The sequence below is a fragment of the Pleurodeles waltl genome, chromosome 11, assembly GCF_031143425.1.
Source record: "Pleurodeles waltl isolate 20211129_DDA chromosome 11, aPleWal1.hap1.20221129, whole genome shotgun sequence".
Lineage (NCBI taxonomy): Eukaryota > Metazoa > Chordata > Amphibia > Caudata > Salamandridae > Pleurodeles > Pleurodeles waltl.
The window spans coordinates 232,616,043-232,635,249 of NC_090450.1; the positions used below are offsets into that span (position 1 = coordinate 232,616,043).

A 19,207-nucleotide genomic window follows, 5' to 3' on the forward strand; every position below is an offset into this window, starting at 1 on the left:
TAGGGGAGGGGATCGTGCAGCCCCCCTCTACTATTGGTTAACAGTGAGCACCGGGGAATGGCCCCACTGGGGCCGAAATTGCCGCAGTGAGTGGGCCCACACAGCCCCCCTCCCCTAGAGTAAATGGTTCTCCCTTTAAATTGCTATTAGTGTGCAAATCACCTGGAAGCTGCACCTGCTTGGCCCCGCACTGTCCACCTTACTAGTATGCAAAGGTCTTCTCCATATTGCCAGGATGTTGTACAGCTTCCCAAATGACACTTTTTTGATGCAGAGGAATAGGAGGACATCTCCACAAAACAAAGAAGCACTTACTTCATATAGATAAGAGGAAAAACCCTGGGTTTGTGAAGATTTACATCTTTGCAGTCTCAATGGCCTCTCTATTCATGTTATCACACAATTTTAGAGAAACAGACACCAGGCACAGTCATATTGCCAAAACGCACACAAGGTCACTGGTGACATTTCCTTATGGTCCATTACACAGCTGTAGTGTAGAATACATACTGGACATTTACCCAGGGACGCAGAAAAGACTCCACTTGGTTGGATAGTTCATGCAAAGATGTGGACTCTTGTTGGGTAAAAGGGCAGGAGAGGCTCCTTAGTGGCTGAGTCACTCACACAGCTACAGACACACCCACACAATCACTCATGCACCTACTCAGAGACTCACACACCTACTCACAGACCCACTCCGTAACTCACGCACCCACTCAGACACACACACACTCACACACGCACTCACAGAGACACTCTCACACCCAGAGACAACCTCTCAAACCTATAGTCCCTGCGGCCAACTCCTGCCATGCACGGCGCAGGGTTTGGTGTTTATAGGAGGTGGCTGCAGGTTCTGCAGCCAACCTCCACCATGCACTGCCAATAGCTGTGCGTGGCGGTGGTTGGATTAATGTGTAGTAATGAAAATTACTTTACGTAAAAAAAAACCCAGAGAAATTCACTGAAAAAAACAAAGGTTACAGGAACGGTATAGTTAGGTTCTGGAGTTACTCGCACAAAACTAGAGAAATTCATATAGTTGGAGTTATTTCAAGTAACTAACTTGCGGTCTAAGGTAACTATAACTTGCAACCTCTCCATTTACTTATAATTACCCCAGATATTACAGCACTCCTGACAACTTTTATAATGTCAATACAAATATGCGGTGCGCGAGGTATACTTACCTTAGGCCGGCAGTTATAGTTACTTGAAATAACTGCATAATTTCTCTGATTTTGTGAGTAAATTCAGAACCTAACTATGACGTCCCTGTAAACTTACATTTTTCAAGTGAATTTCTATTTTTTTATTCTAATTCCTAACTATAACGTCTCTCTGTAACTTTTTTTTTTTTTCCAGTGAATATATATGTCATGATGTGCCCACCCTACCCCTTTAAGGGCTTTTTGGGGAAAAAAATATATATATCTTCAGGACTTGGGTAGTTAGTTCTCGAGTCCTGTAGTAGTGTTTGCATCATTTTCCTGGTAGCTGTGGTCAACCAATCTGATTATTCAGGACCCCACTAATGGTCGTAGACCTATAGTACAGAAAAGGCTTTTTAAAAAAAAAAAATATTTTTCTACTGTTGGTACGGTGGTACCGTCCATCTAGGTACACCAAGCTTTAACCCCTTCATGACCCTCAGAAACAACTCTTTGTATACAGATTTCTTGAACAGCTGAATAGAGTTACATCAGAAAGGGAAAAGTACATGTTCTAACTTTTTGGCAAATTTGGTGTACAGACATTTTGGAAAATCAGTATCTTGTGACCACCTTCTTTCTTTGCCCTTGCTCGGTGGACCACCCCTTCCAGGAAGGAGCTGAGGTGTATAATGTTTTGGGGGAAAGATTTCTGAAGATTGGTCAAACTGGGCCATAGTAATTAGCAAAACAAAAAACCTCTTCCTATGGAAACTCTGGCTTCAAAATAACTTCATAGTGGTGACTGCCATTGTGTAATACAGCCTCCCTTGCCATAGAAATACTCATATCTGTCATAATGCCGAAAGAGGAAAGGGATGAGGCCAGAAGTCCTTTCATACCAGCTCCAATTCCCTTGCCTCTTGGGCTTTCTGCCTCTCCCATTGCAGGGACAACCTCCCAATCCATACCCATGCCTGCCCCATGAAGGAGTAAAACAATGTTGGTGAGTTTGTACCTATATTGTTAAATTGCCTGGGCTCTGAATTATGTGGGTTGTGACTCCCAACGCATTGGAACTGCCATGTGCCCTGTAACTAACCATCACTCATCATTTTTATTATTCTGCTGAAGTTTGTAAACTTTCTTTCTTATTTTTGCTGTAAATTCAACATCAGTATTTCCTGTTTTTTACATTTAGGTGGTATTTTAAAACCATTTCGATCTTCATTAGCCTTTTTTGCTTTTCTGACCTGCAACTCTTTGGGTCTTTGTTATGGCCTTTGTTAATGTGCCATTTGATTTTTACTGCAATTATTCTGTACCCTATGTTCTCATTCTTGACAATAATAGAATTTGTTCAAATTAAAATACCTTTTTCCGTTTTCATGTCTGTGCTTTTCTGTTCATTTAACTGCTACATTGCTCAGAGTAGTATTACAAGGGCTACTTTTTGTGATTTTCAGATTATTAAAACAGAAGATTTGGATCCAAAATACAATTATCTGCTTGGCTTTCACCCCCATGGCGTTCTAGTTTCTGGAGCATATGGAAACTTCTGTACAAACTATACTGGCTTTAAAGAACTCTTCCCGTGTCTGAAACCATACCTTCACATTCTACCCTTCTGGTTCAGGTGCCCATTCTTCAGGGAATATGCCATGGCTGTAGGTAGGAGCACTTGGTGCAAAAATACTTTTTGACTGATTGGATGAGCTACTGGACTCTCATAATTAACTGATTTGTTGTGGCTCCCAACTGTGTTGATTTTAATCATCAATTGGTAGTTCTTCACTGAAAGAGCAATTCTACAGCAAAATGAAATGAAAATGTTTTTGGTACTACCACAACTCCCGCACCCAGGCAGTATCATGTGTGAAAGGTGCTAAGAAATCATATGTTGGATACAAACTTGTACGTAAGTTATAAGTTGAAGTAAGACTTGAGTTTAAATGATAATTGCACAATTGTTACTTTACCGCGAATGTTTAGTATATTGTCGAACCATTGTACAATGAACTTTATTCTTAAATTTGCTTTATGGTCATGAGGTGTTATCCTGCAATATGATCTACAAATTGCATGCCAGTGTACAGTTGCACTTTGAATATTGTTTGGTGGAGTTACACATTTTTTGACATTTAAAAGTCGAATCCAGTCCTTGTGTAACCAATATTAATTTCTGAAATTGTAGATTGTGTAATATTTATATGTATATTAGATGTACTTTTGTATTAACATTTAATGTTTTTAAGAGTGTATGGCGAAGTGGGATTTAAGATTAATGTAGTATATTAACTCTTTAATTTTCCATCATCATTCCCAACTTCACTGGAGCCTTTCTATTTTTCCACAGAATTTTATCAGGTTTTATACTCTAATGTTGAATGATGTGGAGTAATACTATTATGATAATATTATTGTGTAATGGGAAATTTATTTATTTTAATTCAAATTATTAAAATATTTGTAATGGGCCTTATTCAAAATGCCTCTAAGCTTAGTCATCACAACGTTGCCAGAGGGAATAAAGAACAGAACAGTATTAATTTTAATTTTGAAGTTAAAATAGTTGGTTTATTATGTGAACAGGATTGGCTGTTCAGCTCACTCCTAGGACCTTTGGTTTCCTGCAGTGGAAAACCCAGCGGGTAACTATACTGGATGTTTCCTTGACCTGATGGCTTTGTAAGGGGCGAGGATCCTGCATTGCTTTCATTTAGGCACTGTGTAGAGTAATTTGTATTTGACTCATTCCATGGTTATGAGCCAGTGGAGAATACCCCTGGCTTGTGGAATGATGTCTTTTGTTTCTAATGCCAGCTGCCAGGCTTGTCTACATAATTTGGGCTTTTGGGAAGACGGCTGGTTGGTTTTTCACAACACTCTGATAGAAACATTCCTGTGGTCCAATCTGGAGTTTACTATAGATCCCTTCAGAGTACCTCATTGATTTAGGACTGTTATTTTAGACCATGTATTTTGGTGATCACCATCACTGGTCATTAATTTACAATGAACAGGCAAAGTGAGGCAGGTGTCCATTAGAGAACTCCACACCATACAGGTAATCTTGGTAGAAAATTCTCATCAACATGTTGTCTGCAAGACATGCGCCTGTCCGCATGAACTTTGCTTGACCCTTACACTCAGATTCTGTGTGGGGGTGGTCAATCAGCTACACACGTCAGGAGAAAGCCAACTGCAATTTAAAAAGACCAACTGCTAAAAAGCTGTTTTTTTCTGTTGCTGCACAATACGGAAACCAAGTGAAAAAGGAAGGAAGAGAGCCAGAGGCCTGTGATGGGAGCAGGCAGCTTACTGAGGCCACCTGCTCCACATTTACACTTGGATCTTTTTTGTCAACAGTAAAGAGTGAGATCGCCCAGCAGGGCGTACCTTTCTTGTTCTGGCCCACATGGTGTGAATTAATGTCAGCATGAGCTGTAAAGAGAGTCATCCAGAACTTTTGTTTACATGAAGCGTGTAAGGGATATGAAGTAAAATAGATGTCCTTGACAATACAGCTTTAAACAAAGTATTTACATTCAGAGATTTTGTGGCATCCTTATACACTTTTTCTTTGGACTGAACATGCCTCGTTATGTTCTCAGCTCATTGGATGGTGTAATGTTCCATTTTACAATGTCTGTGGTTTTATTGCAAAGCGTTCAGTTGATGTCCTGCTCTTGTGACCTTTTTATCTGATGAAACTGTAGTTTATATCAAGAAATTTGAGTTTTGGACACTAGAGTACTTTAGTTAGGGAAAAGCGCTACTGATGCTGAGTGGCAACAGCAATTAAAATTGCATTGGGGCCCTAATGAGTCTGTATTTACTACCTTAAGTTTACAGTCAAACAACTCTGATCTCTTTCTTAATCAGTGCAAGAACCCTTAAGGTCATTCAAGTCAACACTGCAATCCCTAGTTGCACCTCAGTTCTGCCAGAGCACTTTCATCCTTTGCAGGAATCAATGCTCTTCGAGGTCAATGGACCCTGCATAGGATGAGGTACAACCATACAACAAACTTTCAGTACACACAAATTAAGTTACACAGTGTGACCACTGTTGCCACACAAGGAAAACTTCAGGCGGGACTAAAGGTAAGGGATTTATTACAAACATAAGCCCAGAGTCATGTAGACAAATCACAAAACAAAATTATAAAGATACAGAATTACCAAGGGTGTTGACCAAAATGATGAAATAAGTTCAGGTAGACTAACATTAGGAGAACCAGCCATTTGACAAAGACTATGCAAAACATCAACAGGATAACTTGATATACAGAGAATAAACGTTGCTCAGTTTTAACAAGCATCAAGGCAGTTCAAAGCATCAAAGTTCAATTTAGTGGAGCACTGGGAAAACCCTACAGTTTAGCCAAATTAGGGCACAACGTGTGGGGCGGAACACATGCAGACAAAAACAAAAAAAATGCACAAGGGATTTGGGAAAAGAAAATCTCGGGCAACCAGTTACTAGGGTGGGCAAAAGCTAAGTAAAAAGGGAAAGCTTTGGCATGCCAGAAGCTTGATCAAGAGCCTTTTGTCGGGGTTAGGAAGAAAATCTCGAAATCTCAGCAAGGCGTTTTAGAGGGGAAATGCAGATGGGTAGATAGCTCTCCAAGGATTCAACATGCAGGGCAATAGGATTTTTCTTGGATCTCCAAGGATTCTCACTGAAGTCCAGCTAGGCACTTACATATTAAACGTCATACAGCAATCTGATTTGTCAGGGAAACAGTTCATTTGAGGTTAATGGGCAGTATCCAATAGAAATCGATCATATGACTCCAACTTGAAACAACACAATACCTTCCCAAGTCTGTCATGGGAACAGTTTACATTCGTGTAGATCCACATAAGATTGAAACACATTTTTAAATTGCTAGTACACAGTCCAGGATGTTCTGCATCAAAGGTCAAATTCATACAACTCTCTATGGGTAAAACAATAGGTGTCTTATACCATACTAGTCGTCTCACGGGAGCAAAGCCCGAAAGAAAAGTACACATACCAAGAGGACTTCACATTTTCTGCACAGTCATGATATACAGGCCCCAGCAGGCCTTACTAATGCAAATGCCATTGAGTTAAAACAGGACGTTTATACATTCAAATAAAATGCATTTTAAGATTCAAACTATAACTTCTGCATTATTAAGTCTTCTTCATCAGCATTTATGTTATTGAACTTCAAACAAAAAGACTCCTAATACATTTTAGTCAGTATAATGCAGTCTTGCAGTTCTCTATTTTTGCACACATATTTAAATCATTAATTTTTAGAAATTTAGTATAGTTTAAAAAAGACTATTAGGTCAGACTCTAAATTCTAACATAATATCAGTTTAATCCTTTAAACATTTAACTAAACTTCAATACCAACTATGTCGAAGTCTACAGTCTAGACGAATGAGCATTCAAATGGCTTCTCAGTGCATCACTCTGCAACCAACCATTAGTACTTTGCTTAACAATGCATAAAATGTCACATATCGATGATCACTGTGACATGAGGGGCAGCACTTAAGTTTCTGCGCCATCACATGTTTTAGTTCATATTGACTGGAATGTGTCCCTAGTCTGAGGAGTGTTTCCTGTTTCACGATGTTGTGTTTCCGTATATTTGCCTTTCAAGAACATGACTCTTGTATAGTGCCTACTGCTATTGAATTGTCTCTAGATGTCTGTGACTTAATGGTGTGAATCGGTGTTCAGGACACAATTTAAAACTCTGAGGTTGAGGCTGAGAGCAGTTACATGTTTTTCACAATGCCTGTCACTGGCTGAGAAAAGTGTTCAGGCTATATGCTCAACCAATTCATAGCATCTCTGCAGATCTCTCTACGTCTTCAGTCCATTTTACCACACCCGTTTTGTTGAGGCTGCACAGAATTTTTTGATAACATAACCTTTGTACTGTACAGCCCCCAATTTTCGGACAGGTGTCTCAACCAAAATGTGGACCAAATCACTCAGTTATTATCCCTCCAGTTTACACTCTAGTCCACCTTTCAGATGTTTCCTAGATTCTTCCTTCATATCTGCATGGCAGCCCTGCTCTTTTACGCATTCCTCCAGAGTCTTTTACTAACAGAATTTGGTAAGAGGAGTTGCATATCGCAATTAAAAATGTGTGAAGTCTACCTCTCCAAACAGACGTGGTCAAGCCCCTCACTCATGTCAGCGTGAAAGCACTTTTCTGGTGATCACTGTGGGGGTGACGTAAACCCAGTAGGAGAAACCTCCGGTTTGCCTAGTGTAGCTCCCCTTCAGAATTTCATTAAAGTATGCACAGTGGTTCACTTAGACCATTCACTCAGAGGTGCCCTGTTAGAAATGGGATTTCTGGTTGGCTAGAGAATGCACCAATGCCAGGCAGAACCCACCACTCTAGTCAGGGTAAGGGAGCCACACACCCAGGTTCACCCCTTCTCACCGCTTGGTAGCTTGGCCAGAACAGGCAGGCTATTCACAGAGGCAATGTGTTTTTTTTTTTTTTTTTTTTTTTTAAGAACCACAATTTATTGCACACTCTCACTGAGTGCACATGACAAAATTACAACTTGGTAATAGCAGAGGAACACAGACAAAAAGCAAATATTCATGATGCATATTTAGGAAATCCTATATATGTGCACATCTCTACATTATTAAAAAAGCCACAATGCAGCAAAATGTACACACAAAAGCAAAGAAAAAGAACTGAATGAAAAACTGGGACTTAGACAGCATTTCTGTGTTTTAAACTATCATAACAAATGAAACTTCATGCAGTTTCCCCATATAAATCTACAGTCCCTGCATAATCATTGAAACCGACACAGGGGAGAAAGGAGTGCAAGCATTCCTCTTCTGCACAGAGGCAATGTTTAAAGGATTTGCAGAGCGAACACACACACACACACACACAGACACACACACATAATAAATACACCACAAAGAAACTCCACACAGGATTATATTAAAATAAATTGTTTTGCATATAAAATATAGACCAAAACTACATACACACATAATTACACTGCCAGGTAGGCAATTGTCAAACCATTACCGTTAGTGCAATACGAAACAGACTTATAGGTTGCATATGTTATGACAAAACACCCTCCCTGTGCATTCAATGCAGATTCTGCAATATGCTCAATATGCTAACAAGTCAGAAACAAGATATAATATCACATCGGGTCATGAAATGCATCGGAAATACAGAGGGACCAAAATATAATAGTGAAATGCAGAACATAAAGCAATCACCCTTTAACACCTTCCACACGAAGGACACAGCGCATCTGCGCTCCATTTACAGGTTATACAGTAACTCTGTCCACCACGTAGGGAGCAGACATAACTGCGTGCCTACTTGGGTGAATACGGCACTCCTCCTCCTGGGACTCCCCTTGCTACTGCAATGACTGTCTCGTTGGAGAGGCGGCAGAGGAGAAAAGCAGCTCGTTTGCAGCCTTTTCCCTGAAGGCGTATGGCTCACAGCGCCCACTCTGTGCTGAGGTCATAAGAGTGTAGCTTCAGCACGCGCTACTCACAGTTCCACATGCTGCTCCTGGGCACAATAAAGTGCTCCACATGCGCTACTGACCAGGAGGGGAAAAACACATCCTGGAAAGGTCACTTTGTAAGCAAACAGGGAGGGGAGACACCCCCAGTTGTTCTCCAGGGACCAGGTGTAGCACAGAAGCAGGGAACCAGCAGCAGGCCGGCACTTCCGGGTCCTTGGAATAAAGCAGCATTTGTGGCCCAGCAGGCCACAGGTCAGCACAACATACAGGTCAGTCCTAATGGTGGTACCTCCTAGCAGCATAACAGTTCCTTCTGGCAGTGTGGCACCTGTAGAGCCAGCAGCATCTGGTTACGAGTCCATGCAGTGCCTAAAAACATGGGGCTACAGCCCTGATACCTGTACTCTTTGATCTAGGGGCACTTAAATAGAAGTGCACAACACCCCCTTTTAACCCCTGTCCTGGCGGGAGATCAGTACGGGGTAAACAAGCCCTTTATGTGACAGCACAGCACAGCCTATACAAATGTAAGTGTGCCCTGCCTTTGCAATCATTAGTGGGTCTCGGCCATCAGCATATCTAGTAGATCTATATAGTCTTGGAAGCGTGTTTAACACAGTTTTCCAACAGCACCCATTTCCTCCACATCTTGATATACTATAGCCATTTCTCCCATCACTATGCCTGATATCATAAACCTGCCCACACCAGATGAGCTCCACTCGGCGCCAGCAAAGTCCTACTCACTGCTCCGGTAGCGCCACCTCAAGACCACCTTTGTGACTCATCCTGTGTGTTTGTTGGTAGGTAAAGTTAAGGTTTCTATCTGCAAACTGTGTGCCTACTTTTCTTCCCCAATGGTCTCTTTCTAATTAGTTTGAAGTTAACCATGTAAAGATACGATCTGTTCAATAGGAAAAGCTGTGTTGGAGTATTATACTTTCCTTTAGCATTTCAAACACTCTGACTTGTATTGTCTGAAGGTTTGGTGTCTGCTTCCAAGAAAAGTGTGACTCATGTCCTGGACAATGAGAAAGGTGGAAACGCTGCAGTAATTGTAATTGGAGGAGCAGAAGAGGGTTTGGATGCATACCCTGGAAATCTATCATTGAACATCCTGAAGAGAAAAGGATTCATTAAAGTTGCTTTAAGATGTGGGTAAGTTAATGTGGTAGTTTCCCAATACGTCCATCAAGATAATTTGATATAAAATTGCTGGGCACAGCAACAATCTCACATCTTGAGCATCTGCAATCTTTTGTATCGATGTCTGTTGCAATATCAAATTATCTAATTGAACACTTTGTAAGTATTCAGTAACCAGATGAATTATTTGTATACCTTTGTGTGAATTTCCCAGGACAGACCTAGAAGAGATTTGATTCATGGTTGCTTTTTCTTGTAATATAGTAACACACCAAAGAGCAAATGGTGACAATTCCAAACATTGTAGAGCAATCATTGTTGAACCAGATTAAGGAGGATTTTTTAACAATTGTCCTCATCATTTTTTCAAGGTTGTTTGATTGCATATGGTGAAAATTGTCCGCTATATATGGGACCATTATGACTACTTTTGATAAATGCAAATGGTGGCCACAGCAGATTTATTAAAAGGTTCTTGTATAAAATAGGAAATGGTATATGACTTTTTTATCTATAAGTTGTCAAATAATTGTAAGTGCTTCACCATTTGTTTTTTTACATAAGAACTTCTCATATTACTCCTGCCACATAAAAATCATTATTATTTGGTTTCAGGGACAGCTTTATCCTACCTACAACTGTGGACAAGGTGTAAATGTTTTTTGTGGTCTGCATATTGGAAGATATTGTTAAATTCATGGGTGTAAATATCAGACAGATAGCCAGGGTCACCAGATATCTCCATGTTTCAGTATTGTCTTTTCGTTTTATAAATCATTATTTTCAGGTGTGTTAGTCCTGTAGGTTTTCTTAATGAAATCAAGACAGCAACTTCCTTATTATAGGAGACTATTTAAGGAAAGTCCTGACTGCATAATGGTGTCCCCGATCACATGGAGTCATCGATCAAACTTTCACGTAATGGAAGTACTACCTTTTAGGATTCACTAGTTTATACACTGTGTATCATGCTATTAAAGTACATTTCTGTGACGGATATTTCATTTGTAAACCTATTGACTTAAAACTTAAGAAACTTAAAAAAAGACAATTCTCACAGCCCGAAAAAGTATGGCTTTCTAGAACCAAGGCAAACTGTTTTTGGAATCTTTCAGGGCATATTTTGCAAAATGTAAAAATAATACACTTGGAGGTTAAGAAAGATTTTCTAACACATTTAGTTTTTTGAGGACAGTGCACAGTAGTGGTCTGAGTTGAAGATGTGGAAGAATTTGATAGATCTCTTTCTCTCTCGTTCTTTCTCTCTCTCTCTTTCCCTTTGAAGCACCCAGACTGCACCCACTTGTGGCCATTTCCAAATGCATTGTAGACTGGTCTCCAGGCCCTGATAGGCTGATCTCAGGAGTCATTTAATTCTGTATGAGTTGGCATAGGTGTTCACCTGATTTCATGTTGTATCATAAGGAAACAATTGTCTTATTAAGCAAGTAGGATTTTATCTGGGTTGCTTTGAAAAAATGTACTTTGGTCACAGATGGATTTAATTGATTATTCTGCTGTGTTTAGTGTCAACAAGCACATAATGTCTTTATTAAGAGGAAGTAAGCAACAATAAGTGTGGCCTCAGATTTTGGTTCAGGTTCTAAAACAAGGTATTTTGGAAAGAAAAAACATTCTTTATGCGTTGGATTTAGTAGTGTTGTGTGCAACTATGGATAGATTTCTCCTTTAGGGACTCTTCACAATCACACTTTGGGCTACAATGAAATATGAAACTGGCATTGGGAAAGTTAGCATGTCTGGTGTTGGCAGCTAGCATTTTTGCTTTGACAATGCTTGTTTGATTTGTCCATGCCTGTTTTCTCATGTTTTTGCAAAATATTGTTTGGGAGCTGAATGCTCCAGCTCCCTATATATAGGCAGAACCATGAAGTGTGTCGGAGGAAGAACAGAAATAGGAATATGAAGTTTAGCCGTCATGATGGATTGTGTTAATGACAGACTTAATGAAGATGGATAACAGAGATGGTGGAAGTGATGTTGTTTTGGGCACAACAAAATGTTGCTTCCTGTTTTGGTAGAAGGAGAAATTGGATAGTTTGGGAAGAATGCCATCTTGGGCAAAGACTGGTGCATCTTATAAGAATCAGGAAATGATCAGAGCTAGTCAGTCCAACTTTGTCATCCAGTAAATTATGGAAAAAACCCTGAATGTGACATTTGATGAGTCCTTCCAGCAAGTCATATTTGATGGAGGCATTCTCAGTTCTGCAGAGGGAAGGGTACATATCTTTACCTCCCTACACACCTGCCTTTCCACCACCTTGGCATGCTAAACACCCAGTATAGTGGTCATAAATCTCAGATTTTTGCACCCATTGCTCTTGTTCACCCTTACTTCTGGCAACTCTGACACGAAAAGGTGCACCAATTATGTCCAACAATCAAAACATGACCAGAAATAGACAAATCCTCAAACTCTGATTTTAACGGCTTCACTTTTATGCTCAGGGAAAGGTATCAACAAAAAGTAAGGTATATGCAGTTAATGCCAATGGAGCATGGTCTTCATACATGCATGCATAGAGATTAATGGGGCATTATTTATTGCAAGCTGCGCTATGCAAATCCCATTAAATACATATTGGACCTGGCCTTTTTTTGCAGGGTTAGCCCTGAACTTTTTGCCTCCTTCTATTTTTTCGGACTTGTTTTGGTTGGCTGTAGAACTGTGGGCACTTTACCACTGCTAACCAGTGCTAAAGTGCTCTCTGTCTGAACTGTATTGGTGATTGGTTTATCCATGATTGGCGTATTCGATTTACTAGTAAGTCCTTAGTACAGTGCACAGTGTAGGCCCAGGGCCTGTAAATCAAATGCTACAAGTGGACCTGCAGCACTGGTTGTGCAACCCACATTGTGCCAGGCCCAAACCTTCCTTTTCATTACCTGTAAGTCACCCCATAAGGCAGCCCCATCGGCTGGGTGCAGTGTAGTTAAAGGTAGGACATGTACATGCGTTTTACATGGCCTGATAGTGAAATATTGCTAATTTCAGTTTTCACTATTTCAAGGCCTATCTCTCCCATTGGGTAACATGGGGATTGCCTTGAAATATCTTTTAAGTGTAATTTCCCATTGGGAGTAGAGAGCTATGGAGCCTGGGGTCTTTGAAGTCGCAATTTAAAAATACATCTTTTGGTAAAGTTGTTTTTTCAACTCTACATTTGAAAATGCCACTTCTAGAAAGTGGGCATTTTCTTGCTTAACCATTCTGTGTCTCTGCCTGTCTGCCGAATACAAGTCTGGGTCAGGATGACCGTTGGGCTGTTTGTGTATTCACTCTAGACAGTCACACAAAAGGAGCTGAGGAGTGCCCTGCATCTCCTGATGGCCCATCACCAGGCTTGATGGGTCTTCCTAAGCTAGAGTGGTGGGAGGAGCTGACACTTTAACCTGAATAGGCTGTGCCTGTCCTCACACAGTGCAGTCTCCAACCCTCTGGTGTGTGGCTGTGGAGAGGACAGGAAAGGCATAGTCTTGTGCACTACAAAGACTTCTCTTTGACTTTTGCCTAATACCAAGACAGAAATGGGCATATATACTGGACCTCTGACACCACATAGTTAGTACACTTGTGGACTGAGGACATTCTGCCAGGAAGAAGAGCTTGGATGCTGTAGGAGGGACTGCCACTCTGCTTATGTCCTGGGAGTGGAAGGTTCACCAAGGGCTCATACTGAACTTGCCTCTTGTTAAGGAGTCTCAGGCCATCAAAGAGTTTATCTACCAGCGCCTAGGCTCTCTTGCTGAGAGTCCTGACTTGCCACGTAGTGTCAAATCCAGTTCCTGGGCCCTGAGCCCTGAGCCCTTGGCTCTTGTGCAACTAAGAATAAACTAAGCACGTTGACTCCAGAGCGAATGTGCACCGCTACCTACTCTGGAGCCGTGGCTCCTGCTGAGTGTAACGGCCACAACCTGCAACACAGGCCTGACGCAGCTGCAGTGCTTCTGAAGTCCCGCCACAGCGTGAGTCCCGAGTGCCGTGTCACCGACCTTCATGACATCCGACTCTGCTGCAGCACCTGTGGCCCTGTGGTTTGATTGCGACACCGCAAATTCGATGCCTCACAATTTGACTTCCTGGATTCATCCTACACACAGGGTCGTAAGTAACCGACGCCTCGCCACCGAAGCTGCATCACCTCCCCTGCCAGCAGTAAGGAACCGGCACCTAACTTCCCCGGTAGCAGTAAGAAACCAATGCTGCACCGGCTTCAGCGACACATCACCACCCCAACTCTTTGTTTCCTCATCGTTTTCCAAGATATTGTACCTGTTGTCCTTTCGACTCTTTGACCGGCCCGCACTCCCCCGTAAGTGGCGTCGGACTGTTGGGAACGCTGTGATTGCCCCCATTGGGGCTATTGTAATCTATGAAAATTTGTATCTGTACCTCTGTATGTTGGATTTTTGTCATTTTTATCTTGTTCTATTCAGATAAATATTGGTTATTTTTACTAAGTTGGTGTGGAGTTTATGGTGTTTTGAGAGAGAGAGAAAGAAAAGAAGAAAAAAACACACATGCTTTACACATTGCCTCTGAGATAAGCCTCACTGCTCGTACCAAGGGGCTTAATGTGTGGCTCCCTTCTCCTTACTAGAGTGAGGGTTCCTACTTGGACTGGGTTCAATCCAGTGCCAACTAGAGACCTCATTTCTAACAAGATATAAAAGGTGAGAGGAAAAATGCTTGCAAAAGTGTAACAACTGGCAGTCTCTTGCATTACCATTCCAACACATTGTTCTTTTTGCCACCAAGCCACCTCTGTTTGGACTCAGCAATCAGTCTTGACCCTGCTCCAATAGGAACAGCCCAGCCCAGCCCAGCTACCAGGCCACGTCCTCCCTGAACCCCAAGTGATTGCCAGTGGTTACATTAATTGCAAGGATTCCTTTCACTGTCTTTTCTGTGTTTGATGGAACACCCTCAATGGAAAGGGTATGCCCAGAAGTGGGCTCCATGCTCACCGTGCCACTGGAACCAAGCTACACCTGACTGATGAGTCCCAATCATGGTGAAACCAGTCTTGGGCTGCTTGTGTTACTGTTCAGAGGATCTCGCTTTTAGAAGAATAGTAAATCCTTTGGACATATGCATCAAAATAACACTCCTAGATCTATATATTCTGAGGCAGTGCCAAGAATTGAGGGATTGAAGCAGGGAGTGAGGGTATAGTTTTTTAAACAGGCAAGTGTGATAGCTAAGTGACTTCCCAGAAAGGGGGTACTAATGTCACTAATTTGTTTTTATAAAATTAGTATTTGCTGAACAAAGTAGATGTATTCTGCTGTCTGTGCATGGCATTGCTAATGATGTCAATCTGGTTGGAACATACAGAGCCCAGTTTTATTAAACGTCTTATTGCCTTAGCAGCAACCGACTACATGAATATTGATTCTCCCCACTCTATGCTAAAGTCATCTGGGGATGACAGGACAAACTAGTTATATGAACAACAGCATACTATTATGAATGAATGTGGCACAGCAAGCTAGCGGAAGGAAGGACACTAGGAAAGATTCAAGCCCTCACTGCGACTTCGACGGTCTTATTAAAAGACTGCAGAAGCCTCTACAGCCCGCATACTGCCAGTGCTGGTGGTATGCTGCCCACCCTACTAGGAGTTTTCTGCTGGGCCAGCAGACAAAAACAGCATTTCCGCTCTCTGGCCCAGCAAAAAACTCACCACAACTTTGACGCCAGCTCGTAATCAAGCCGGTGGCAATGTTCTGGTGCATCGGGTGCGATAGCACCCGTCGCGCATTTCACTACCCATAATTCAGGCATTGAAATGTGCGACTGGGCTGTCCATGGGGGCCCCTGCACTGCCCATGCCCAGGGGGCCCCCTGACATCTCCTTTCCGCCAGCCTTTGCATGGCGGTGAGATGGGGACTCGCCAGAAAGGGGACTCGCCAGGCTGTCAACAGGCCCATCTGCCACGGTCATAATAGGGCGGTCGGACATCCCTGTCTGTGGCGGTCCAGCCGCCATCGCGAGTGTGGTGGTCTTGAGACCGCCTTAATCATAATGAGGGTCACAGTATTGTAACCATTCTGGAAAGTTTTGAAATAACAAACATGATTCCCCTAGAGTGAGTGCTGCAGAAATAATGAACAATGAAGTGTGACTGGGGAAGACAACCATTTGAAAAAGATTGTGACCAGGAATAAATTGAAGCCTGGTTAACAAGAGCTTAGAAAACACACTGCTACATGTGATGGAAATTAATGTAATACTAGTATATCAGTGTATACATTCATAATTGAGAGTAAATCCACTTTCTGCAGATTGTTTATGTTGCACAAAAATATAAATGCACAACAATCCTAATGGTAACCCCCTCTAATTATTAGATATATCACTAAAAACCCACATTATTTAAAGGTTCTAATACATTCTGCATCACTTTTTGCTTATTTGGATTTGATTCGTCTATCAGTTTCAGCTGATAATAGGCATACTATCTGGGGTCCTCCATCTCATTGGCATAAATCAACACAATGATTGTAAGATTTAGTTATAACTTGAACTTAACCACCTCCAAAACTATTGAATGATTCACTAACCTTTCTAAACTTCTTTCCTATCATGCTAACTCAGGAACCTACTGCTTCCCACAAGCTGTGCTCTTCTAAAGCTTGAACTTCACAAGAAATCTTAGTAATGTTTTGTACTGCTCCTGTTATCAAGTATGAACCGACAGCATTCTCTAATCTTCAAAACTCTGCAAACACCATATTCCTGTATGCTTTCACTGTTAGTTCAGAATTAATCGGGGTTAGAGCCCCAGCTGTATTGGTAGCAAACCAGTCCACAAGTTTAGACAGTCATCTAATTTTCACATCATTCATAGCCACACATATAGATATAATTGTAGTTCCTTATATATAATTATATCTAGAGCTATCTGCCCAAAACTACGTTTCACTCTCCTCAGACCAACGTCATCACTCACTTCACTCTAGGAAACAGTAAGGATCTGTAGCCAGAATCCAGCCAGTTACAAGGCAAATTGAAATAAGCAGTCTTGCCACATGCATAATAAATCCCTACCAAAATTGGTTCTTTACCAACCAGGAAATCGCCAATAACAACACAACTTCTGTCTCACTCACTTTCACCCACATACTCTATTAACTTATTTTCTGTAGGTTCACTAGATGCTTTACTTAGCTCACCCTTTCTGCCATGCACCATGCTCGATCTTGGATACAAATTCAAAAGTCTAAATTTTTCATCAGCCCTAATCTGCTCTGTTATCTTCTACTTCTCTTTTCATATCTCACAATTTTCACCTGCCTCTCAGTATATCCTTTAACAAATTCACACACCTCTGTACTCAACTTTTTAGTATTATGGTTAGTTTTTGCAACTCTATTCAGAAATGTACCATATTTTAGCCGTTTTCAGCAATGTCGGAAACAGGAAGGATTTCCAGCGTAACACTGAAACCTGACACATGGGGAAAGAAACTCATGCCTAATAAATATACTAACAAACACATTCCATGAAAGACCATAGGATATCAGTAGTTGTAAATGAGTAATACTTTCATCTGCAGTTGTAGAGAGAAAAGTACATGGAAAGGAATTCTTACATTTTGATAGTATTTGAGTATTTGCATTTATCAAACACATTACAAACCAAAAAAAGGTAAACAACCCACCGCTCCCGGTCCTACACCCAAACATTCCCATTATAAATAATCATGGATTACACATCAGAGATTGTAGTGTTGTTTTGCAAAAAAATTAATCACCGTAGGGCCTGTCAGATGCTTCATCTTTCTCATGCCAGCAAGAAGATGACCCCGTTCAACTGCGAGAAAGAGATCCTCACCCTCACGGGAACAATGTCAGGCATTTGACGTCCAGTCCTGACCAAGGTTTCGGAATTCATTGCTACTGAGCAGGGCCACCTTTTTATAGCTTAAACAACCACGGAAAAAGCCTTCTAGAAGACCCCCCCCCCCCTTCTCAAATGGAAATACTAAAAAAATGCTGGCTAGTTTAGGTAAACCTTGAAAGGAATGGGTCGCGAGCTGGCCACCTTCCCAAGGCAGTTCTCCCAAAGTCAAACCGTTCTCTTGCCTATGATAAACACTAGCTTATCGTACTGACTGCTCACCTCCTACATATCATGTACCAGTCCTAGCTCTTATATGAGAAGAAAAACATTTAGAAGTAGAAAAACACATTGCATAACATGTTTGCACGGAAAAATACTTTAATGTGGTGGTGAAGCTAAGCTGAACACAAAATGGAGTCTATAACCAGTGACCACTAAAGTGACAATAGGCAGCTAAACTCGGTGTAAAGCGATGTGACACGGCATCAGTAGTCAATACTCAAATAACACTGCAAATGTAAAAGGATCTTTTGGCCGTGTAAATGAGGTATATGGCAAGTTTAGATTTATTGCTCGTAGTTCATTTAATTATGAACCGTCTCTGATCAGAGTGTATTAGGTTGAGCATCAGTTTGTCTAGTCGATTGGCCAGTACTGTTGCAAAGAATTTTAAATTGAGATTCAATAAGGATATCGGACGGTAAGATGGACACTGCATCGGGTCCTTGCCAGATTTGGGTATTAATGTGATAGTTTCTTCCATCATGCATGTGGATGTTCCTTGTTCTGCTGTCAAAGTATTAAAAAGAGCGGTAAGGACATGGAGAAGTTACTGGGCGAATCACTTGTAATAGAGTAAGGTGAACCTGTCTGGCACCAGGGCTTGAGTTGGTTAATGGCAGTCAGGGTTTGGCTGCTGAAATAGGGGAGTCAAGGTCTGAGGCTTCAGTTAATGAGTCGTGGGAAGGAGATGGCGTTCAACCATTTCCCTCGATGTTCCAGGGAGGTAGGATCTGCACATAGAGAGATTAGTAGAGGGTCTGAAATGCTTGGAGTTACCCTCTGTCATTGTGTTGGTGTCGTAGTCTACCTTAATGTCATCAATGTGTCTATGGGCCTGTTGGGCCCGAAGTTTGTGAGGTAGCAATGTGCCAGGTTCATTCCCCTGCCAGGAGAAGCGTGCCTCCACCTGGGCTAAAATGTAGTTATCTCTGTCTATTTTTAGGGTACATAGTTGGACCCGTATCGCCAGGACTTTTCGCCAAGTTTTAATTGGAGAGGGATTGTTTATGCTGTTATTTGAGAGTTGTCAGTTTGGTAGATAGTTGGAATCTAGTCAAGTCATGTATGCGTTTTGAGTCTGGCTTCCTCTTAGATGAAGTGTCCCAGAGTGACCGTCTTAAGGGGATCCCAAACAATGTGCTTGCCGACGTCCGCTGTGTCATGGGCCACAGCTGCTGGGTCACGAAGATGGGAGTCACCGAAGCACCATGTCGCCCATCGTGG

The 19,207-nt window shown here is 41.6% G+C and overlaps 1 protein-coding gene across 1 annotated transcript in view; it reads left to right on the forward strand.

Moving 5' to 3' along the window:
- LOC138265606 (2-acylglycerol O-acyltransferase 1-like) overlaps positions 1-19,207 on the forward strand; it is a 192,112-nt gene that overhangs the window by 139,368 nt on the left and 33,537 nt on the right. The window contains exons 3-4 of the mRNA XM_069213467.1: positions 2,621-2,825; positions 9,665-9,839. Coding sequence (XP_069069568.1) covers positions 2,621-2,825; positions 9,665-9,839 — 380 coding nt within the window. The remainder of the gene's footprint in view (positions 1-2,620; positions 2,826-9,664; positions 9,840-19,207) is intronic.